Source organism: Erythrolamprus reginae, chromosome 3 (genome assembly GCF_031021105.1).
Source record: "Erythrolamprus reginae isolate rEryReg1 chromosome 3, rEryReg1.hap1, whole genome shotgun sequence".
In the NCBI taxonomy this organism is placed as follows: Eukaryota; Metazoa; Chordata; class Lepidosauria; order Squamata; family Dipsadidae; genus Erythrolamprus; species Erythrolamprus reginae.
The window spans coordinates 51,118,869-51,143,508 of NC_091952.1; the positions used below are offsets into that span (position 1 = coordinate 51,118,869).

At 37.9% G+C, this 24,640-nt stretch overlaps 1 protein-coding gene across 1 annotated transcript in view; it reads right to left on the bottom strand.

Moving 5' to 3' along the window:
* Positions 1-1,513: 1,513 nt before the first annotated feature.
* BAK1 (BCL2 antagonist/killer 1) overlaps positions 1,514-24,640 on the bottom strand; it is a 33,187-nt gene continuing 10,060 nt past the window's right edge. Inside the window, exons 2-6 of the mRNA XM_070745263.1 lie at positions 23,566-23,679; positions 12,560-12,695; positions 12,336-12,479; positions 7,860-8,040; positions 1,514-7,123 (exon numbers count right to left, since the gene is read on the bottom strand). Coding sequence (XP_070601364.1) covers positions 7,019-7,123; positions 7,860-8,040; positions 12,336-12,479; positions 12,560-12,695; positions 23,566-23,647 — 648 coding nt within the window. The 5' untranslated portion in view covers positions 23,648-23,679 and the 3' untranslated portion in view covers positions 1,514-7,018. The remainder of the gene's footprint in view (positions 7,124-7,859; positions 8,041-12,335; positions 12,480-12,559; positions 12,696-23,565; positions 23,680-24,640) is intronic.

Sequence of the window (24,640 nt, forward strand, 5' to 3'; positions counted from 1 at the left end):
AAAGCTCAGGCTCTCTGTAGTAAATAGCTGCAATGTCATTGAGACCGAGTGCGTCTATGGATGTTCAGACTGCAAAATCCCCAAGAGTTCTTTGAACAGCTGCAGACACAGAGCTAAATAGCTTCCATAGGAATTACTGTAATAAGCCTACAGTCAAAACCAGTGACTTTTAAATTTCCAGGTATTTAATACTCTTCCTTTTGTTATTTTATATGTTCAAATAGATTGCAAGCCAAGGTAATAAAACATTATAATAAATACATTGATAGTTTTTCAGCAACAGAGTTGGGCAATGGGTAGAGCTGTTGGAAGTCCAGTTTCCATTGCTCCCAGTATGTTTGGCAAATAGTGATGGAAACTGAAGTCAAACATTCATTTGGTGGGCCAAATATTCTCTTCCTCATATTACGCAAAATTGGATACAACGCAATTTAGGGCTTTTTAAATGGATCCCGTGCATAATAGATAAATGATACAACAGTATTATCTTATAATAATATATACACATGCTTGAAACGTAGCTAATTTGGTGAGCATGCAATGAATGCCCACCATAAGATGATGACAACCTCCCATTTTTTGAAAAGCGTACAATTGTGCAATTTACATTGCTGATAAATAAGCCTATTGGAATTCATCAGGCCAATTAATCTTCGGCAAGAGCGAACAGCAGAGATGCTCAATTTGCTCTCTCCTCCCCGCTTCCAGAGCCTTTCTCCAAAAGTCCTTGTGAACTGTCATTTTCAATGTGGAAGCAAATAATACAAATAACTGCTATATTTAATTAGGTTTAGTCACAGCTATGCAAAACATTTTTGCTTTGATCCATCTTAAGCTTGTATGCATATGAAATATCCCACCCTGAGACAGAACATTCAACCAGCTGCTGTGGGCGCTGACGAGGGATTTTTTTTGTGAATGGGCTGCACTTTGTACTCAAAATTGAAACAATAAAGAAAACTGCTTAAGGGATTTTTAATTTTTTTTTTTAAGTTGAAAGAAATTGAAACGAATTGAAATGCAGCTTTGTGTCCTTGCCTTGCTTTTTGAAATATGGGTCACTGGCGTGCCATTTAAAGGCCAGGAATGGCCTCCAGCTCCAGAAGGGATGCATTCCTACTCACCATATCAGATTGCAATCTAAGTCCTCTTTTCTATTTTCCACTTCCAACATTACGGCTATATAAGTTAACTGACTTTTTCCTTCATTAACTTCTGGTCATTTCCAATTCCCTTTAATTGTCTATGCTCATCAGACTGTCAACATGGAAAATAGAATCTTACACTTCAGAAACAGAAAAACAGGAAGGGGAAAAAACACCACAATCCTGGATGTAGCATAATCAATATTGTATCTTTTATTATGGCATACACACTCCAGTGTGTTGACTATAAGTCATAGGTACCTTTCAGAGGCATTTTCACTTTTCAATGATTTTCTTAAACAAGAAAACGTTCAAATATAATTTGGAGATCTCTGCTCAAAGAATAGAGAAGCACATGAATAAACACGTTTTATTTATAGCATTTATTTTTAACCAACAATGTGCTAGGCACTTCACAATTTGAGGATTTTTTTTTTAAAAGTACATAAAATATTCAGCTTTCTGGTAAAAATCAATACATTTCCTCATGGGTATGGCATACAATGAAATACTTGTACATTTATAGTATATGATAAGGCACATTTTTAAAAATCTCCAGGAATAATAGCAGCCTCCCCCTTAGAGGTTCAATTCCTTTTTTTCCCCTATGATAGAGGTAGAATGGAACCTAAGAACCCGTGGTTCTTTTTCCCTTAAGACATGATTGATTTGATTATCTTCTTTATCCAGCAACGGAAAAGTTTCTCCTCCTTGATACATTGAGGTCAGATGAAGCACCTCTACCAGCTGCCATCCTGTATATAACTGTATTTCCAAACCTCAACCCAATGCAAGTAGAAAGGATAGTTAAGATCTCAACAACATCCTTCCAAAACCGAATGTATTCCAAAATCTGTCTTTCTATAGTTGGGTTTGACTGTACCTATCTACAGTAAGTGATTTGAAAACTTCCAGAGGTATCTTGTGAGTGGAAAGCCCTTGCTTTCTCTGGCAATTCAAATTTCTAAATGAAATAATGGAAAAAAGGTGATTCTGGCTGCTTAGCAGAAAGGCTAGTACCTATTAAACAGTGTCTCACCACGGGAATTTGGGGAATTCCACACGTTTTAAAAGTTGTCAAGCTGCATTAGTTTACTTCACTTTAAACTCCTAAGGAAAGTGGGTTCTAAAACAGGATATGATGCAATAATAAGTAGCCTTTTAAATTAGAGAGGAAGCAATGTCATTCATTATTATATCCCCTTCAAGTATTTAACTTAAAAAACAAAACAAAAATATAGCTAAAGGGAGGGGAAAAAAACAATGTACCATGTTCCCCTCCAAACAAGACATCCCCTGATAATAAGCCCAATCGGGCTTTTGTGTGCATGACATTATGGTCAAGCGCTTATTTCAGGGTTCAAAAAAATATAAGACAGGATCTTATTTTTGGGGAAACATGGTATTTCTTCATTTGTTGGACAGTTCTTATCTGGCAAACAATTGTTTTCAACCTTCATGTTTGTAAATTCAAAGTTGCCACAAATATCATCAGGAGTGTATACAATGTTTTAGTAAGGCACATGTTCCATGGTTCAAATGGAGAATTTAAATCAATTGATGCTATCTAGTTCTCAAAAAACAGTGAATACCAAGTCCTTTATGTACTGAGGTAAATACATCTTAAATCAACAGGGTGACAAAGATCAGACTCTGTGTTACATGTTTATGGGTTAAAATGCTATGCTCAGATTACTCACATTTTAAACCAAAAATGAAAAAATTATTATCCAACATTGTTGTTGTCCTCCATCCCACAAACAATGCTGCAGTAACTGGCAAGATGGCTACAATTTTTGAATTGGGCTGGGAGTCCTGTCGCACTTTTAAATGTTAATGGGGAAACTCAATATGATTTGCAGGCAACTTTCTCTTAAAAACCACTTCCATGATTTTTCCTAGCGGGTCAGGAAGAGCGGGATGTGGGGTAAGGCAGACCTTGAGTTCAGATTGAATAACAGGACCAATGCTAGAGCATCTTGTGTGCTTTGCAACCTGCAGCAGGATTTTTGGCAGGGTCCTGGGATTCCATGAGAGACAGACAGACACAAAGAAAGAGGGAGGGAGGGAGACCACAAACCTGACTGACACTGGACACAGCTTCAGAGGATGCTTTGAAACAGCCCAGCAAAGGCTGAAATGGACCTCAGAGGTCACGTAGACAACCCCCTGCTCCCTGGCAAAATGGACTGCTAAATTGGCTGCACCCACCCAGTCACAAGACAACCTGGCCATACCCACCCAGTCACATGACCATATGGCCATGCGCCCCTGAAGACACACCCACTTGACCTCCAGGCCACACCCACAAAATAAGCCATGCCCACAGAACCAGTAGGGAAAAAATTCACATTTCACCCCCGCATCACAGGGTATTTATTAAACTTCTTCTGGCACACTTACCCATGAGAACAGTAGAAATGAGACCCGCATTTTCTCCAACGTGCAGGGGAGGATAAAAGGTGGACAAACAATTTAAGCAGCAAGGCAAATAATGTACTTTTAAGCCTATTCTGAAGCTAGGCATTTATTCTATGCAATTATTTGCCTGCACTAGTCAACTGCAGTTCCTCAGGCTCCTGGACAATGTCCTTGGGAGTCATGTCCAGCTTTGCTTTGTCAATCTCATATTCTCTTTTTGTTATTTATGCATTTGAGGGCTCACTTTCTCATTCATATAAAACATTAGCCCAAAATGTTTTGTCACCTGAGGCAGAAGAGCAAAATTTCCTGCTGCTTTTCTTGCTCGCAAAGTTAAGGATTATCATTCCCAAACTAGCCAAATTATTTTGACATCCAAGGCAGAAAAATCCACAACCCCCAGTCTCTCCTGTTGTAAAAATAATAATCAGTTCCAGGGGCTCCAGGAGGCACCTAAGATAGCCTCAATTATGCCTATAGACAAAGTTAGCCTAAAGCAAGATAATTGTGTGGGAATGATGACAGCCTTCACATAAACCTGTCAAAGACTGTAGAATAATGGCAGCAGAGAGAGGAATGCTGCTTGGTATAAATGAGTCAACAGGAGGACCAGAAACCTAGATCTCAACAAACTCTACAGCCAATAATAAAGGAAAAACCACAGTCTATTACAGTGCCTGTAAACATATAAAAGATGTTAAGGTTAACTGCACCTGGCTAAAAGATGCTATTCTCCTAACTATGGTGCGTTTCAGTGTCGGGGCCGTTGTTTCCCATGGACCAAAACCGGAGAGTTCTGAGGTAAATTCACCCATTAAGTGAAGAGGAACCGTTAGGCAAACTTGAGATAGGACCTCAGAAGAAGTTATTGAGGAAAAATACCAATTCATTTGTAGCACTGAAGAAGCAAAATTAACTGCAAATGATGCTTCAAGTCCTTTGCAGATCCCAATGTTGATCCTAATATTAAAAAAGTTTTCAATGCCGTTCCATGTTTCTGCTCTGGGCTGCTACATATCCGTAGCTGCTTTAGTACTAATTTTATGGACTGCACATAAAACTAATCACTGCACAGGTGAAAAGTGGAGCAAGTTTCAGTGACACTAACAGTATTCTATTTGTTATGGTTGTAATTATTATGGTTGTAATGTAACCATCATGCAACTTTTACTTACAAGAAGCCTGAACCCCTAACTATAAGTCATCTTACCTTAAGTTACTGTGCTGAACCATTAAAACATGAAAGTCTTTAGAAAAGGTTTGTTTACAAAGAATTTCTGGAAATAAAGTTTATTCTGAAGATTATATTCCAGAATTGAAAGCATTGCCGGCAAGCTCCAGCACAAAAAAAGGGGACATCCTTTGAAGTCAGCAGCTGTAAGATAAACATGGCAGGGTGCCATGTATAGGAATATGAGATAAATTTTGTTCAATTAGTATAGGAATTTATCAGGCTCACCAGTATGCATCTACATATTGCAATCTGCACAATTTGCAATTCAAAAATAATAATAGAAGTGTACATTATTAAGGACAATGCACAGAAATGTGCACACAGAAATGTCTATATTAGGGTAAGAGATGGATAGAGTTTCTAAGGAAAGCTCAAGAAGAAAAGTGCATTAAAAGGAGTATATTAGATTACTTTTCTGCCACAAGAGGTTCAAACATTGGCCAAATCCTCAAATACTGATTCAGGAAAAAGGAAATAGATATATTTATCTATCCTTTGTCATGACAATTTGTTTAAGACTATGATCAGATTCAGATTGATAATTTTCAAACTGATACTTTTCAGTATTAAAAATAAATTGACATATGCATTCAGGAAATCTCAAGAGTATCTTTTTTTTTAAAAAAATCATAAATATAAAAATTATTCATACTATATTCAAGTCATCTGCTTAAGAATTTTTGGTAACTGTATGGCAGGAAAAACTACTCAGATTTTACTATTGAGTTATGGCTTTATAAAGTGTGCAGAGTTGTATCCAAAATGTTGGTTTTTCCTGACATAGTACTGTACTAGTTTTATCTTAGATGTCAAAATCAGATTCAGCATTACAAAAAAGCTATACAAAGTAAACATTTGGGAAAGTATAGGGGGGGAAAAAATCAGAATTGGCTTTGGATTTTTTAAAAAAAATAAAAAACCCCAAGATTAAAAAACAATAATTTTGAACAGAAAATTTCATCTTTGCACATTTTCCTGCTTTTGTTACAAAGAATTCTGTGCTCCCATTGACATGTTTCATGAAACAGGCAAGGAGAAATTTAGTTAAGCATGATGCAAATAATGTTAAGCACTTCTATCAATTTCAGATGGAAGATTAAACACATATTCAACTTCTCACTGAAATCAATAAAATATTACAGCCTGGTTATCTCCATATTTACTTAGAAACGAGCCTCACTAATTTAATAGGAAATGGCCTTAAAATTTGCTCAACTTGACTGAATTTTGCCAATTTTTCATTAGGGAAAGCAGATTCCAATTCCTGTGACAGCAGGAAATCACATTTTGTCCATCCTTTGGGTAAGACAGATTTAACGATTGTCAAATAATAATAATAATAATAATAATAATCAACAAGTTCAATGGAACTTGAAGAAATATTCTCATTTCTTTGCCACCCAAAACACACATCCACCTTTGAGGTGAACCACAATCATACCTAATCAAAAGGGAAATAGAGCACCATCTTTTGAAAAGAAGCAAGCCTTATTCCTTAATCTTACAAGCAGCTGACTCTCTTCCCCTCAGAGTCATTATAAGATTGTTTCAAAGCAAGGAGAGCTACTCTGCCCATAGTACAACCAGCTTAGGACAGCAATTGTCAAGTGCATGAAAAAGTGCCTATAAAATAATGTAGCTAGTGTCACTTTTTTCTCATCTCCTCTGGAATATCTAGATACATGTTCATATCTAGCGTATCTAATTGCATGAGATTCTCAGATAAATTCAGAGGGCTCTACAATTACTCAATTATTTCAAGCCCACGTCCAGCTCCTAGGATCAGAACTGCTCAAAGTTGGTTTGCACAGATCAAGGAACATTCCCTTTGTGGTTTGACTCTTTCTATGGTGATGAGGTTCAGCTGATTGAAAATTCATGACAATGATCTCAAAGAGGTGGTGGTCTTCTTTAAAATACCTTGCAGAAGAAAGTGCATTGAATTTTCTCATCTGCAATACCATAAGTACCTGCCCGGAGTTTCCCATGAAGAACTGCTGGTCAGTGGCTGTTTGATGGAATAAATTCTGCCTCAGGGTTGGCTCCTCTGTTCTTTTAACTAAACTACAGGCTCTTTTGCTTTGGAATCACTGCACAGAGGATAAATAAACAGAAGTCCTGGTGAGAATAGAAGCTGGTAGCTTGCAACATTTCTTCTTTTGTTGTTTCTTGGGTCTTTCTTTCTTATGCAACAAACCAGCAGCATTTTCCTTTCCTGTCATTCACTGAAGAAACGCCGTAGAACAAATTGGCCCAGCAAAATCACAGCTGCTGCCATCAACATATATTTCAAATAAATATTGCTCAAGTCCAGTGCTGCCACCTAGAGAGAGAGAACAGTACCATTATAGATCCAATTCTGCATTAGCCTTCTCCAAACCTGGTGCTATTTAGAAGAGTTGGCTTTAAACTCTCTGCACTGCCATCAGCCTGCTCACAGGGAATTACAGCCCCCAAAAGAGGAAGCATTAAGTTGGGGCAGGCTGTTTTAAGATCTCTCAGCCTATTCTCCCCTGTGCCTTTCTTCACAATTATTCACGTAATATTTTACTGTTTACTTAGCTGTTTTGCATCCTGCTTCAGAAGCAGAACTCATGCTTTAGAAATAGAGAAAATCTTAGCCTCAGTATCCCCAGGTAGATTTAGGAATCCCCTTCCTGGAAACCACTTGGAGCCTTTTTTTAAAAACCTGAATGGCATATAAATTATAGCAAAGAAATCAACCCATCTGCCAACCAATCAACCTTACATAGCTTCCATCAAATAATGCAAAGCTAGAAAGGCCACTTATTTATCCAGTTGAAAAGATAGCTTTATATGTTCCAAAGGTCTCTGGCTCAAATTCCTGTCAAGAGCAGCTATGCATTTTCTTTGGCTTCTTTAATGGAAGGAACCAAATAGGTGGTTAAGCTTCCACATTGCGTGTAGAAGACCTAAATAGTTCTTGCCCATCAGAATAGATTCTAGTTGCCTAAATGGAGAAGTAGACTTTATACAAACCAGAAGCTTATGTAATTTATACATTTCAAAGAATACTCATGTTTCTTTGGTTCACTTACCCATCCTCCTTGCTGAGCAATCCATTGTGCAATGCGATTGTGCAGCACGAATTCAGCCATGTAATGTGCAATTCTTCTCAGGAAGCCAGTTATGCCATGCTGGTATACATGGATTGCCATCCTGTAGCCGAAGCCCAGCAAGGCTATCACACGCCCCCAATTGATGCCACTTTCAAACAAACTGGAGAAGAGAAGGGTCAGTTGCAATTAGAGACTTTTGGTTCTTTGCCGCTTCAGGAAAGGCATTGTTACACAGATGCCTTGATCACAGCAAGTAATATCTCGTTCATGCTAATGGTTCTAAAGGGAAGAAGAACTGCAGCTTGATCCTGGGAAAACACTTCTGCAGTTTAAGGAACTGCTGACAGGTGTTGTATGTCTACCTGTGCACTCTCTAAAGCAGAATTTCTTAACCTTAGCAACTTTATGATGAGTGGACGTCAACTTCCAGAATTCCCCAGCCAGTCAAGTCTACTCATCATAAAGTTGAGAAGCACTGTGTAAAGTACCTTTCTTCCTCTGAATCTGATGGGCTTTCCAGACCAATAATAATCATTATCATGATGATTAGATTTTGATTCTAGCTTTTTTACACCTAAAACTCAAGACATTGAACATTAAAGCTCCTACCCTCTGTTTCCTATTACTCGCTCTTACAGTAAATCTAGGAGAAACATAGAAACATAGAAGATTGATGGCAGAAAAAGACCTCATGGTCCATCTAGTCTGCCCTTATACTATTGCCTGTATTTTATCTTAGAATGGATATATGTTTATCCCAGGCATGTTTAAATTCAGTTACTGTGGATTTACCAACGTCTGCTGGAAGTTTGTTCCAAGGATCTACTACTCTTTCAGTAAAATAATATTTTCTCATGTTGCTTTTGATCTTTCCCCCAACTAACTTCAGATTGTGTCCTCTTGTTCTTGTGTTCACTTTCCTATTAAAAACACTTCCCTCCTGAACCTTATTTAACCCTTTAACATATTTAAATGTTTTGATCATGTCCCCCCTTTTCCTTCTATCCTCCAGACTATACAGATTGAGTTCATTAAGTCTTTCCTGATACGTTTTATGCTTAAGACCTTCCACCATTCTTGTAGCCCGTCTTTGGGCCGTTCAATTTTATCTTTTTGTAGGTGAGGTCTCCAGAACTGAACACAACATTCCAAATGTGGTCTCACCAGTGTTCTATATAGCGGGATCACAATCTCCCTCTTCCTGCTTGTTAAACCTCTAGCTATGCAGCCAAGCACCCTACTTGCTTTTCCTACCGCCCGACCACACTGCTCACCCATTTTGAGACTGTCAGAAATCACTACCCCTAAATCCTTCTCTTCTGAAGTTTTTGCTAACACAGAACTGCCAATACAATACTCAGATTGAGGATTCCTTTTCCCCAAGTGCATTATTTTACATTTGGAGACATTAAACTGCAGTTTCCATTGTTTTGACCATTTATCTAGTAAAGCTAAATCATTTACCATATTACAGACGCCTCCAGGAATATCAACCCTATTGCACACTTTAGAGTCATCGGAAAATAGGCAAACCTTCCCTACCAAACTTTCCCCTATGTCACTCACAAACATATTAAAAAGAATAGGACCCAGAACAGACCCTTGTGGCACACCGCTTGTAACCTGTCTCTGCTCAGAGTACTCGCCATTAACAACAACTCTCTGATGTCTATGCATCAGCCAGCTGCAAATCCACTGAACTATCCAGGGAATAAGTCCAATCTTCACTAATTTATCTATCAGCTCTTTATGTGGAACCATATCAAAGGCTTTGCTGAAGTCCAGGTAGGCAATATCCACGGCACCACCTTCGTCTAACACCTTTGTGACATAGTCAAAGAAATCAATGAAATTAGTCTGACATGATTTGCCTTCAAAGACTGAGATGTCTCATCTTTCAATCTCTAGACTTTTTGAAATGGTTTTAAAAACTGGAAGTTAAACACAAAGTTCTGTTCTATTTCAGACTGGACAACCTACCACCCACAAGCCCCTCATTTGCCAATCCTGAAACACTAGAAAATCCCAACATCAAAATTTGGCAACAAATCACTGAATATAAGCAGTTGCAAGTTCATATCATTCTCTAAGGAGAAAAAGAAATGACAAGTTGTTTTTTTTGGAAAAGCTCAGCACCCTAAATAAAGAAGGGGGGGGGATTCCCTATAAATGATGGAAAAATATGAAATATGTGTCATTACATCTTTGTTTTGCCTTTCTGCTCACTGGCTACTGACAATAATAGTAAAGTTCAGCTCCTCCCCCACTTTGATGTTTTGTCTGTCCACAGGAAAAAAACAAAGTCCAGTTGCCTTTTGAAAAAGCACCTTTGGGACCATCATGACCAGATGACCGAGAATCTCCATAAATACCTAAATCTGCAAGATCAGCTCTGTCCCAGCTATCCCGCTCTGGAGGAAAAGAAGCTGGCCTTTCTTTCCACTACAATGCCCATGAAGGCTTATTTGTGCCACCATGATGTTGGGCAACATCCTTTCTAAAAAATAGCTTGCATGTAGCTATAGATGTTTCGTTTTTAACTTGGTGTAGGGTTGCTTAGAACAGTGTTTCCCAACCTTGGCAGCTTGAAGATATTTGGACTTCAACTCCCAGAATTCCCCAGCCAGCATTCGCTGGCTGGGGAATTCTGGGAGTTGAAGTCCAAATATCTTCAAGCTGCCAAGGTTGGGAAACACTGGCTTAGAAATCATCTTTAGCTATCTGATGCGACGATTCTAATATCCAATTTTAGAAATCAGCTTTATTACATTAGAAATTTCAATGCGGCTGAAAAGATAGCAGGCATAGCATGGAGTGAGTTCCCATACGTGGGGAATAAATGAAAGATCTGAAAAAGAAGAAAGAGAAAGCACAGTAGGTGCTGTTTTACCTCAAGGCATCAAAATGGTGAGACTTGGCTTCCCAAGGAGGGGACAGCAAGAAAAGAGGACAGGAAGAGAAAGTTAAATAAATCTTAGGTGGCATAGGAAAACAAGATTTGTGAATGTAAAGATGCATGTATACACACTGTCACTGCTTTCTCTCTGTTGGAGATTTTTTACACTTTGTCATTTTTTTCTTTAATAAAAATCAAAGGGAAAGGAAAAGAAAGAAACAGAGGGGGAAACTGTGGCTAAATCTTTCCTAAGCAGAACAGCACAAACCACCTTGAAGTCCCACCATACAGCCTCTTGTCTGGGTATCACTATCATTATAACCTCCAGGTACATAACGGTTTTCATTGCCTCCATGATACTTCTGATAACCTAAGAATCTGAAGAGGCCATTTTTTAGTCCAGCATTCTCTTTCCCATGCTAAGATAACACATCTGGCAAGCTTATAGGCAGGCCAGAAGTCTACTCTCGCTGCTGTACCTCAGCAACCAGCCAGTGTTGTGTGTGATTGAAGACCCCACCCTCTTTTTCCAATCTGGCTTGGACCGCATCCTGCATGGAGCTCCAGATGAGCGATATATCCTGGTCTGATTCTGGGGATGAACTGGTTTCATGTAGTTTCAGTGAGGCTGGGAGGCAGTTTCTGAAGTCAGAGCACCTTGTCCAAATTCGATCCTTTCTCTCTACCTTCACAGAGGAAGATCTGATATATCTTTTGTTCTCTGGGGACCTTTTCCCGAGGCCACAGAATTGCAGATTCCATGTAGTTAATACAATAAACAGAATGCAAATATATAAATTTTTATAAGATGCCACAAGGCTGACCTTACATTTGGAAGATTTAAAAAAATATTTTAACTGAAGAACCAATTGCCTTTACACTTCCCATAGTAGTAAATCCAAGACCCTACCATCAAGAAATTTATTTATTTATTCAATTTTTATGCCGCCCTTCTCCTTAGACTCAGGGCGGCTTACAACATGTTAGCAATAGCACTTTTTTAACAGAGCCAGCATTATTGCCCCCACAATCCGGGTCCTCATTTTACCCACCTTGGAAGGATGGAAGGCTGAGTCAACCTTGAGCCTGTGATGAGATTTGAACTGCTGACCTACAGATCTACAGTCAGCTTCAGTGGCTTGCAGTACAGCACTCTACCTGCTGCGCCACCCCGGCTCTTTCTGTGTGACCGAGAAAATCCTCCAATTCTCCCGAAGGCTTAAAAACCATTTACACAGAACATGTGCTACTCAAAGCGACAGTAACATGCAATTAAATTAGGAGCTGGATTTTGGAACCAAGGTAGTAATGAGCACATTTATTTTAAAAAATATTTTATATATCTGATTAGGAGGACAGCTTAACCTAGGTGGAAAGTAACCCCCCCTCTCCAAGATAAGATTTTAGATTTGTGAATTTAATCTGCTTCATCTTTGTTATTTGTTTGGTAAATCAGGGATCCTTGCCATGTACAAGCAGTATAGAGGTTAACATCAAACCACAACCTTGAAAGAAAACATAAGCATCAAACTCTGGTAGATGGCCTTGGCCTCACTTACCTGGAGGCTATTCTGGTGAAGTACTCGTATGCATTGTCCCTGGAAGGCTGCAAGGACTTCAGCATCTCAGAGAACTCCTTGTCATACCGTGCATTGATGTCATCAGCAATGATAGCTAAGCGTCGACCCACCTGACTGTTGACGCTGCACAATGAACATATGAACTGGTTAAATTAGAACATGGAGGCAGACGAAGTAAACTTTTAAGAGCCTGTGGTACATACCTATTTGGCTCCTGCTGAATTGCGGCAATTTCTGGATCAACTGGCACCTCCCCCTCAGTTTGCTCGCGCTCCTGCTGGTATCGATGGAAAGCATAGCTCTGGAACACCTCCTCAGTCTGTTGAGCCACCAAGTCCTCTGCAGAAGAGATAACGGGATCCTTCAGCTATCAGCAGCTTCATTTTGAGCAGAGGCAGCTCACAATTATTGAAGCCCAAGGCCCTCTTGGATCAGGCTGCTGAATGTCACAAGCAAAGACACCAACTTTTGCCCCCTTCCCTAAAATATTGAGATTGTGTCTCTTAAGCCTTTAAAGCAGAGGTGTCAAACTTGATTTCATTGAGGGCTGCATCAGGGTTGTGTTTGACCTCGGGGAGGTGGGGAAGCATGGTCAGGGTGGGCATGGGCAGATCGACATGCGGCCCTCCAGAGCTTGGTTTTCACTGGCAGAGGGCTGCAGGAGGCTGTTGTGACCGGAAATGGAGCCCAGGAGTCCTGCGTTTGGCCTTCCTGAGCTCCATTTCATTGGCAGAGGCACCGCGTGACAATCCGCTCCTGTTCCCAAGGCAGACCCATGGGCCAGATATAAGCACACTGTGGGCCGGATTAGGCCTGTGGGCCTTGAGTTGGACAGCCCTGCTTTAAAGGAATTAACACATCTATTTTTCTTCTAACCTCTCCACATCCACTTTTCCCCAAGTAGTCCAGAGATATGGTTTTCCCTTCTTTACCTGCGTATACAGTATTATGATCAGAAAACCCTGTAAAATAGGATAGGCATGTTTTTCTCCTTATAAATCCAGAAAACTTTCCTCATTGGATTTAATAATATATTTTCCCAGTTAAAAACTGCTCAAACCTGCTTATGGACAGAACATTATCTAATAGTAATGTGCCAAGATCATCACCGATCTTGATAGTCAAGTCAGAACTTGAATCTAATTTTCATGGTTCAAATATTTTCCAACTAATTCTCTCCAAATGTATTCAGCAACATTGTCTATTATACCACAGATGCTGATGGGAAAAGGCAGCTTCTGCTTGAGGATATAGTCAGAATTTGACTCACAATTCATCTTTAAGAAATTCAAATTCTAGGTAGGTCCTAGCTAATCTGCATCTTGTTTCTTTACCCTAAAAGGCAACTGAACTTTCTTGGGGGGGGTTTTGGAAAACATTTCACTTCTCATCCAAGCAGATTCTTCAGTTCAAGAAAGTCCAGTTGCTTTTTTAAAAATACCTTTGGGACAACCATAACCTGGATGATTGAAAAAATCCATAGACTTGTTTCTTTATGTTGCTAATCCCCCAAAAGGGAGTCTAACTCAATGGGGTAGGAGAAAAAGCCTTTTCCATTGCATTTCTTATCCAATTTTGTTTTTAAGTCTCAGCAAATACTTACAACAGATAAGCCATGGCATAACTATGCAGAAGGCGAATATAGTTATTTTGCTGTTTAGTAACAGCCATTCTTTCTTTATATGTAAAGACATATAAAGAAAGAATGACTGTTACTAAACAGCAAAATAACTATATTCGCCTTCTGCATAGAAAAAAGCTAAGAAACTTCTTACAAAGAACGATGATTTATGAAATTACAATTAGTAATATCTGACACTTAGGAACAACAGGAAAGAACAATGGTGAACCAGTAAAATCTGAATGGATTACAATCTTCCTCATGGTAATTTGGTCACCAATATAGTAAATAACAGGAAAAAAAATCCCCAAATCATATTAATCACAATAGCATCTTAATCTTTCACAAAATACTAAGGGGTACTTCACCGCATTATCCCAAAGACTCTCAAAAAAAGCCAGGTCTTCATAGCTTTCCTGAATGAAACAGTAATAGGAATACGGTCCTTCTCATCTCTGGGAGCACTTTTTTTTCCAGAGAAACAGCTGGTAATAGGATTATTTGTTTTCCCCATTTGTTTTCCCCTTTACATTTCTCTCTCCCATAACTCTCTCTCTCTCTCTCTCTCTCTTTTAACCTATTAAAACACCCAAAAAGATTTTGGTGAGAAATTTTAGTCCGGCCCAGAAAAGGAAGTGGGGTGAGGTGAAATGACTCAGTCCTGACAAACTGTATGAGAAAATGTGAGAAAGAGAATCAGGATAGCTCTCTTGGCTGCTGTATTGTCTGCAATAATAAAATAGTGTTTCTAGAATCCACGTGGTGCCTATTTCTTGATCTGATTTCCCTTGGAGGGCTGACAGGTTTTAATATTTCATATGCTGGATGAGAAAAAATGAAGAAGAGAAAGAGATCAAGCCTTTGTCATCGGTTACTTCTCCTAAACCGTGCCTGCCCACCCCCAAACTATTTTTAGCTGTTCTGATAAAAGACTTAGGCCAATTGCCAGTTTGTGGCTTCTCTACTCCTGAAGTGCAAAAGACAAAGCCACAGTAGAGAGCAGTGCATGTACTTTCCCCTCGCTTCTATATTTCTACTGAGAATATAGTTATGTGTGCTTAATGGACATTATTTTAGTTGTTTTGCTCCATTATCTTTTTTTTCCAGCTAGCAAAGTAAAGGCAAGAAATGCAAACATTTGCTCATCTCATTCCCCCACCCCTCCAAGAAAAAGCAAGACATTTTCTGTTGTACTAAATTATTGTAAGGTAATATCCAAAGCAACCAAGATTCTTTCTAGCTGTAGGATCATTATGGTAGGCTAAAGTGGGAGCCAGCACAATGCTAGTAAAATGCTGGTTTGTGGAAATTCAAAGTAAAACAAAATCTAGTCCTAAAGTTCACTGATGATTTTAGGACAATCAGCCTAAACTATTTTCCAATATTATTTCCAAGATATGGGTCCTGAAAATAATTTGTTGTGACTTTAGGTACATGCCCATACTATTTTTCTTAACCATAGTAAGAGCACAGGGATGGTTTGCTACTGCTTTCTTCCATGATACTCTCTCCCCAGAAAAAAAAATCCCAATTTAACATACACACTTGGGACAGGAGCATCTGCAGAATTTATGAATTTGTCAAAGGGACAAAACAAATGTGGTGATGGTACTGCATAAAAGTTGCTTCTTGCATGTACAACATTACAACGAATAAGGGGTGGGGTCTTGTATCACAATTGCAGTTTCTTTTGTAATCTGTCCTACTTTCTGGGATTTTGTTGTGATCCTCCATCCAAGAGCTAAGTAACTTTGACTCTTCTTATTTCTTGAACCCAAATAAGGTCACAAAGACATTGGAGTGTTTAGAGTGACCTTGAAATTGCTCTCTTCTATAGGACACTACAAATCATTATGAGATGCCAAGTACTTTTATTTGGATTATGTTATAGTTAGCATTTAGGTTTTATAACTAACAAAATTTAAAATCACCAAAATTTCATGATGGTACTGTATGCTCCTGCCACTTGCTATATATACTTCACCATGTACTTACTGTCATTCCCAAAATGTCACCAGGAAAAACATGTCCTGGTGGTTAGTAAGGCTCAACAGAGACTTCATTTCCTTAGAGTCCTCAGGAAAAATCAGGTGGAACAACAGCTCCTGACTTCTTTCTATCGGTCCACGATAGAAAGTGTCCTCACATACAGCGTACCATAACAGTATGGTACTCTGGTTTAACAGCTGTGGACAGGAAAGCACTACAGAGAGTGATCAATTTGGCACAAGAAACCATTGGTTGCCCTCTAACACCACTGGATGACATCACCAGCAGAGTCTCGCTCTTTTAGCAGAGTAAGGAAGATACTTAGGGATGATTGACATCCTGGCCATTTCTACCATCAGGCAGAAGACATCGAAATATAGCCAGCCAGACAAAAAGGTTTAAAAACAGCTTTTACCCATGGGCTTTCAGACTCCTAAACAAAATCACAATCACTCCACATACATATGAAAACATGACTAGTTCCCCCCCACCCCAATTACTTGTATAAGGACTATTTTCTATACTATTCATGTGGTCTTATATTCTCTGTTATGGACTGCACTTGTAGAGGCGAAACCAATGTCACGGTATACATGATGTATCATGACAATAAAGGCTGTTTTTGTTACATAATGACAATAAAGGCTGTTGTTTTGTTGTTGTTGTTGTTATTATTATTCAAAAGCAAGTTGATGCCGTAATTCTATACACATTGCGTGTGCCACTAGTACTAATGATCTGTGGGTTATCATCTACAATATTTGGGCTGTACTTTTGACATTCAGCCTCTAAGTGAGCTTAGGATTAGTATCTTTATACTAAATGCAATTAAGACATCTCGTCAAATGTTTATGTCATGTATGGTTTAAAATAAAACATTAACTTTCAGAGGGCTGCAAACGACAATAGCTATAACCTACAACCTTAAATGAGGTTTTGTGGTTAGTGCAGTGCTGCGTCCTTTAGTTTCCAGTTAGGTATGAGTTTTTGTAACCAACCAATATGCAATCTTATGAAATATTCTGTGACCCCCCCCACGAAACCGTTTCCAATTAGATTCTTCTCTCCTTTCCCCTCCAACAAGACCTTATTATTATCAACAACCAATGGGGTGGGGGAAATCTCCAATGCTCTTTTTGTCTTTACAAAAACATTGTTTCTTTTTTGCTAAGAATTTTGATATTTTTAAAATAAATCTTCTTAGTAGGATTTATATTATGAAAGGCAAAATAAAACTAATATTAGTGAATAAGAAATTATGCACTGCAGTTAACATTTTTTGTATTATGCCAGTAAACCCTTTGCTGGCTTTCCAAGCTATTGACCTTTCCAAGCTATTTGCACCTCCAACTAATCACATATTTATACAGTATCTATATGATAGCATAAAGATTGGAAGTACAGTGATACCTCGTCTTACAAACCCCTTGTCATACAAACCTTTCAAGATACAAACCCGGGGTTTAAGATTTTTTTGCCTCTTCTTCCAAACTATTTTCACCTTACAAACCCAAACCACCGCCACTGGGATGCCCCGCCTCCAGACTTCTGTTGCCAGCAAAGCGCCCGGTTTTGTGCTGCTGGGATTCCCCTGAGGCTCCCCTCTATGGGAAACACCACCTCTGGATTTCTGTGTTTTTGCAATACTGCAGGGGAAGTCCGGAGGTGGGGTTTTGAGGATTTCCGTGTTTTTGCGATGCTGCAATTTCGCTGAGGCTCCCCTCGCTGGGAAACCCCACCTCCGGACTTCCGTTGCCAGCGAAGCACCCGTTTTTGCGCTGCTGGGATTCCCCTGCTGGGATTCCCCTGCAGCATCACAAAAACACAGAAATCCGGAGATGGGGTTTCCCATGAAGGGGAGCCTCAGGGGAATCCCAGCAGTGCAAAAACGGGCGCTTCTGCTGGCAAAATGGGTGAGTTTTGGGCTTGCATGAATCACTTTTCCATTGATTCCTATGGGAAACATTGTTTCGTCTTACAAACTTTTCACCTTACAAATCTTGTCCAGGAACCAATTAAGTCGGTAAGACGAGGTATCACTGTATATGGGAATGATTTTCATCTTTCACTTAAAGAAGCCACTTAAATTATTTTCAAGAGCTGAACTTTCATTGGAAGGCTAATTAAGATGAGGTACAATGGAGGGAGGGTCTGAAAAATGGCTGAAAAATCAAAAGAAATCAGTGTCTTGCACCAAATCAGCACAGGTTGGGAAAGGAGAACAGCCGCTCAAAGAAAAAAGCAAGTAATTGACACATATTTTCATTGAAGCATTGCAAAATCACCCACAAGTTACAAGCAAACAATTATAGGAAATCTTTTCCCCATGCAACCTAGCTTACTGAGAACACGGCCTCTATTTCTACAATTTCGTAGCAAAGAACTGTAAATGAATCCTGAAAAATAAGCAAAAGAGTATTTTGGAAAATTATACCAACATGCCTTTTTAGTCTGCTTTTAAAAAAACCATTCATGATATTTAAAATGTAAAGTTAACTGTCTCTAAAAAACAGCTATAAAATTGCATTTGGGTCAGATATTATTAGACATGTTAAAAGAACTTATGTTACTGAAAAATTAGGCAGCCTATTATTGTCCACACTATTTTCTGTTGCCTTAAGACACTTTACCCCGAACCCAAAGAGAAACCTGTCAGCATAGATTTTGTTATTTTACTTAATATTTTACTTAATTATTTTGCTTAATCATGTTACCGGCAGCCCTAAAAAACCACAAAAGTAAAAAACTCAAAAAATAGGCATCTCCCTACACATCTAGGATACTATTCCAGGAAAGAGAAAGATGTAGCTTTCAGAAAAAAGAGAAAAAATACAGATCCGTGCAATCTTGAGCCACACTATGTTTATGGCATTACATAATGATCTTTTTCCAACATGCTTTTAAATAGGCTTTCAAGTTTGGATGTTAATAGCCCATTCCTCTTTCTCATAGGACCATTTAAAATTGTTCTACTGTAATTCACTAACAAATTCAAATAAAGCTGGTCGTTTCCTCCTTGCTAGTCCTTCTCGCCTTAATCTCCTTGAACTATAAATTGTTGCCTCACAGGCAATGTAGTGATGAATAATAGTGATGAATAATAAGTGGGGTGATAAATAAGTATCTCACATGCAGGAAGTGAATGTTGGCTCATACAGCAGGATTTAAAGTATAAGATGGTTATTGTAGCATAAACAGGAAAGAAACATGCTTGATGGAATATGATAAAATAATTACTCATTTGTACAAAAAAATGAAAATTAATTCTCTAGTTTTGTAAAATATCACATATTGCTAACAAAACTTTTGTAGATTTACATTTTATAATTAGTCATTTTTTATCCCTGTAAAATTTAAAAGGATAAAAATAATAATTGAAGTAGAGCAAATTATGTAACATTATCTAAAAATCCTGGTCATGCTGTATATTTTGTCCCGTATCATATAATTAATATGGAACAAGCCTGTATACGTTAAATATGATAGTTATTCATTCATTTATTTCAATTTTTGCCCAACTAAGGCAAGTGACTCTGGCTGGAGTCCAGGTTATTTAAGGATGCAAAATCACAATTGTTTATACAAAGTTTAAAGTATAAATGGATATATTGGTATTAGCTGCACTGGAATGTGTAAATAATAGGGGACAAACTTGGAAGGAAAATTATTTTTCCAACAGATTAAAAAGAATCATCCAAGTTGTTGAAACAAAATTAAATATTCAAAATTTTCAAAGTAAAAAAGGGCAAATTCATATACATATTCTTAATTTTGATCTCAACTATGATTTTAATACCAATTCTGGGTATTAACTTTTTAAAAATTCAGTAAGTAAGCCAATGTGATCCCAAAGTCATTGAAAATGCCACTATCATTTGTTGATTAGGAATTATTCACAATCATACATTTGGCAGGTGTGTTCTTTTGTACAGTGAGTTCTACAGATGATTACCTCTTTTTCATCATTCAGAGGCTCCTTGGTAATTTTTATTGGCAATGTCTGTCCTCATCCACCTCTGGTAACGATAGATTCTGACCCTGGGCCAGAGGTATTGCAAGCTGATGCAAAGAGTGAGAGTGAGGGAGGAGTAGACCTGGATGAACCTGAAGGACCACCAGAGGTGGCAGATATGCCAATGAAAACAGAGTCTGACTTAGGGGAGGAAGAGGAGGAAGATCTGGAGCCTTTGCTAGAGGCCTGCTTTAGAAGATTAAGAAAAAGGCAAGAATACTATTATCTATTGAGATTCTCAGTCATCCAGGTCATGGTTGTCTCAAAAGGCAACTAGACTTTGCTTTTCCTTGAAGATGTTTTGCTTTTGGAAAAAAAAAAACCTTTGAAAAAGCACCTTTGGCACAACCATGATCTGGACTGAGAATCTCCATAGACATTTGGGAGTGAAACTTACACATAATGGAGCAAAATTATGGAAATATAAGTAAAAACAGAGAATGTCCAGCTGCCTTTTGCAAAAGCACCTTTGGGCCTTCACTCACAAATTGTTGCTAGTAGTCACTGATGTTAGGGGTTAACTTTGCTTGTTTCGCCAAAGTTTTTTTTAATGGTAATATAAAATTTCCGTCTATGTCATATATTACGTAAATGCAGAGGATGCAAATGAAGCTGTGGCAAAGAAAACATACTCTAAGCATTAATGCATACAAAATAATATTGCAGAACTCATATCTCAAGGCTATGCAGTGGCATAAGAGCCAAATAGTCTAGTAACTAATCTATACCAGCGGTCATCAACCACTGGTGGTCCATGAGGATATTTTGGTGGTCCTCAGAAAAATTATTTGAATTTTTATATTGCACTAAATACTATTTATCTTTTTAAAAAATTCATATAAATGGTCCGTGTGATTTAAAATTATGAATTTAGTGGTCCCTGAGTCCCGAAACATTGGCAACCCCAATCTATACAGCACTTTATCCATTTAAGATTATTATTACCATATGGTTACGGCTAATAGCAAGCACGCTACTTAAAGTTTCGTTAAAATTCCAGGGTTTTAACAGTTTTGCATTGAGAACATAGCAATTTTTTAAAATTAAATCTGCACATAAGATATATGGATGGAAAAGTTGAATCAAATAGTCTATAAACTGCCACAAAATTTAAGAAGCTGTCAATAGGTGGGATGAATGCAAATGCCAGTCCTAAGTGGTTTAATGTATTAATGAATATATAATAGCAGCATACTAAATTTTCTTCTATAACAGAAATCTGTAAAATTATAATCCAAAGTAATCTTCAATTCAATTCAATTCAATTCAATTTATTAGATTTGTATGCCGTCCCTCTCCGAAGACTCGGGGTGGCTCACAACAATAATAAAAACAATATAACAGTAAACAAATCTAATATTAGATATATAAGAAAAGATATATAAAACCTCAACAATTAAAACCATACAACACATACATACCAAACATAAAATATAAAAGCCTGGGGGAGGTGTCTCAGTTCCCCCATGCCTGGCGATATAGGTGGGTTTTGGACTTGATTCTGAACAATATACCGTCCAATGTGTTATTTGTATGTTAGTGACAAAGCTATGCTTAAATTTAATATTTGCACAGTCTTAGGTAACTGTATCCCTGGGATAAGAAATAAGAACCTGCAACAAGTTTACTTCTAATGAGACATTAACACAAAATCCTAACAAAATATGCGACAATTATTTTGGGAAACAGCTTGAATCATCTGCAGAGTCTAAACCAGCAGAACCCCTGGCCCCAATCAAGAAGTTTTCATACCCTGGTAATTTACAAATAAGAACAAAAGTTCCCTATGCTCAGAAAATAAATTTACCTGCTGTGACATATTTTAAGATGGAGCTTACACATTGATCAATTTTGTCTAATGACTATTGCACATATGAGTGGATGACGCCAAAATATAACTGTCAAGCTAAAGGAATTATTCAAAATTGTAGCTTAGCTTCCAACAGTCTACTACACAATACACACACTCCAATAATAATTTTGAAATCCTCTCCTTGGAAGCAGGTTTTTCAAATGAGTAAATTACACCACATACTTATTCATTTTTCCTTCATATCAAAAAGGATTTTTTTTTCTGGAAAGAAAAGAGATGCCAATAAATTCTTGGGCACATTCATAATATACTGCACATAGATTATGCCTACCATGACATCAACAGCTCCACATTATCAAGAGCTGATGCAAATGTCATTTTATGGTTCCCATATATCAAATGCTGGTAACTGAATGAAACCTCAGTGGATTTTTTTTCCTTATAGTTGCTTATCACGTCCAGCAAAAATTGTTCTAACGTGACAGCCACAAATAAAACACAAAGAATTATTTAAACCTGATGATTACTCATATAGTATTCCCCTTTATCTCCTTATACAAAAGCAATACTGATTATACATACAGTTAGTCACTTTGCAATGCCTTGATTATGCAGGGTGATTCAATAAGAATGAACCGATTTCATGACGCATTGCTTCAGTTTTCAAGCATCCTCATATAATGAATGAGTCAGTGGCCATTTGAAAGAGGAGTTATCTAAGTTTTAAATGGCTGTCACAGGGGCCATATAGTTGCGTCGTTCTTCTCTTATTGCTTTGATGTTGCCTGTGATGCAGGTGGTGACCACATTGAACATTTGTAAGACAGGAAATAAAAGTTGTTTGTGAGTAGAATACTTGTGAATTTGCAGGAGTTTTGTATTACTTTTCCTTAGTAAAATATTGCATCATGAAAGCAGTTCATTCTTTTTGAATAACCCTGTATACTTTTGTAGTAGGAATGTTTATTATTGGTGACCTGGCAGGCAGAAGACATGGATGTCTTTTCTGAGACCAAGGCTTTGAAAGGGACATGTAACAATAATAATGGGGGTGGGGAGAATATCAATTATCCTGATATGTGCTGTCAATCCAACTCTAACCAGGAGCCAGAGACGCAACAAATTCTTGGCCTCTATTGCTGACAACTTTATTTGTTGGAATAGGAAAAAAGAAGCAAAAAGAGAGATAAAGTGCTTTCTCCACTTAAGAAAAAGGTTTTAGATGTAGCTTTTTTAAAAAAATTGAGAATTAAATACGGTAATAGGAAAAGCAGCCACTGCACACTTATTAATTGAAAAAAAGACAGAAAGTCCTAAACACGCCTGCTCAAAATCTGAATTCAAAAGTTCTAAACAAGCATGCTTCAAATTAGAAAAAAACCCTCCAATCTGGGGGCATTATCAGGTATTAATTGGGTTTTATGCTTGGGGTGGGACACACTGGAAAGCAGCAGGTGAGGATTGTAAGTCTTAGTATATTCAGAGATAATTTACTGCAAGAAGTGAAGGGTTGCTCCCCTTCCTATATGTTAAATCCACTTTCTGTTTAAATCCTGGTGCTTTTGAGCTGACATCGGGAGGCATGTTTGATGTACCCTATACCATGATCCATTTGTTCTTCTGATCTGATTTTGCTACATAAATTCCTACAAAAAGCATTAAAATGTGGTAGAGCTATAATCTTAGCAAAACCCCTTGCTACTGTCATACTTAAGAAGATTGTCAATTGGTCATTTATCATCAGAGTCAATGGAAGAGCTGCAACCACATTTACCTGATGTCGTTTCTTGAGATGATCTATGCCTTTCTCCTGTTCTTCTCCTGTCTGCTGGATTGCTGCCATTCCTTGAGGCCATGTTGGAATGTGCTTTGGTAAAACTGAATTAATCTGAAAAAGACCAGACAAAATAGTCCTTATAACTATTTCAGGATCACATGCCCAACTCTCACTTTTATCACTCAAAAATCTGCCTCACTTTCTTAGAAAAGCCCCGCCCCCCCATCATTCCTTCCTCCCCCAACATTGATCCTTAACTTCCTTAACTTAATGTTTGACACTATCATTCCAATTGTTCTCACAGATATATAGGAAAACAGCTCCTGAAAAGATGACTGGAAATGAGAGCTGCTTAAAAAAACTTGCAATGGTTTGAACTGATTGATTGATTTAGAAAATTTATACAGTATTTCCGTCTACTTGTACATGGCAATTCAAGGCAGCTGACAAGAATATAATCTGAAAAACAAGTACCTATATATTCAATACCCATACCTTCAATTCCGAGATTGGCAAATTGATATCATCAATAAATATGTCTGTATTTGATGAAGTTGCACAGCAATAAGAGAAATATTAAGGATAGTCACTTACTTGTACATTAGGATTTATATGAAACATAAGATTTATTATTAAAATATAATACTTCCAAGTCCTAACCAAGAACCTAAGAATTAGGGTCTTTAAAAAGAGGCAATTACATGCAGGGTGTTGTTTTTGTAAAATTAGGGTGTTCAGGTCTGATAAACTCAATAATTCCAGATATTCAAGAAGTCTTTTATGTATCTCTTTGAGGGTTCCAATTATGCTTGATATAAAACAATAGATTTCTTTTTCTATAAGAGCTTATTATTAAATTAAACTTAGTGCAATTTTTGGCTTTCTTGGTCTCTAAAGAATAGATGAGCCATGGTCCTAATTCTGATACCTGCTTTCTCCCAACTCCTGTTGGGCAGAGCTACTTGGTCCATAACCTGTTAGGCAGAGAGTTCTGCGCACACGGAAGTTAACCCACCCATGATTACATGCTGATTATGGCTTACTTCAGCCTCTCTCATGGTTACAAACCACT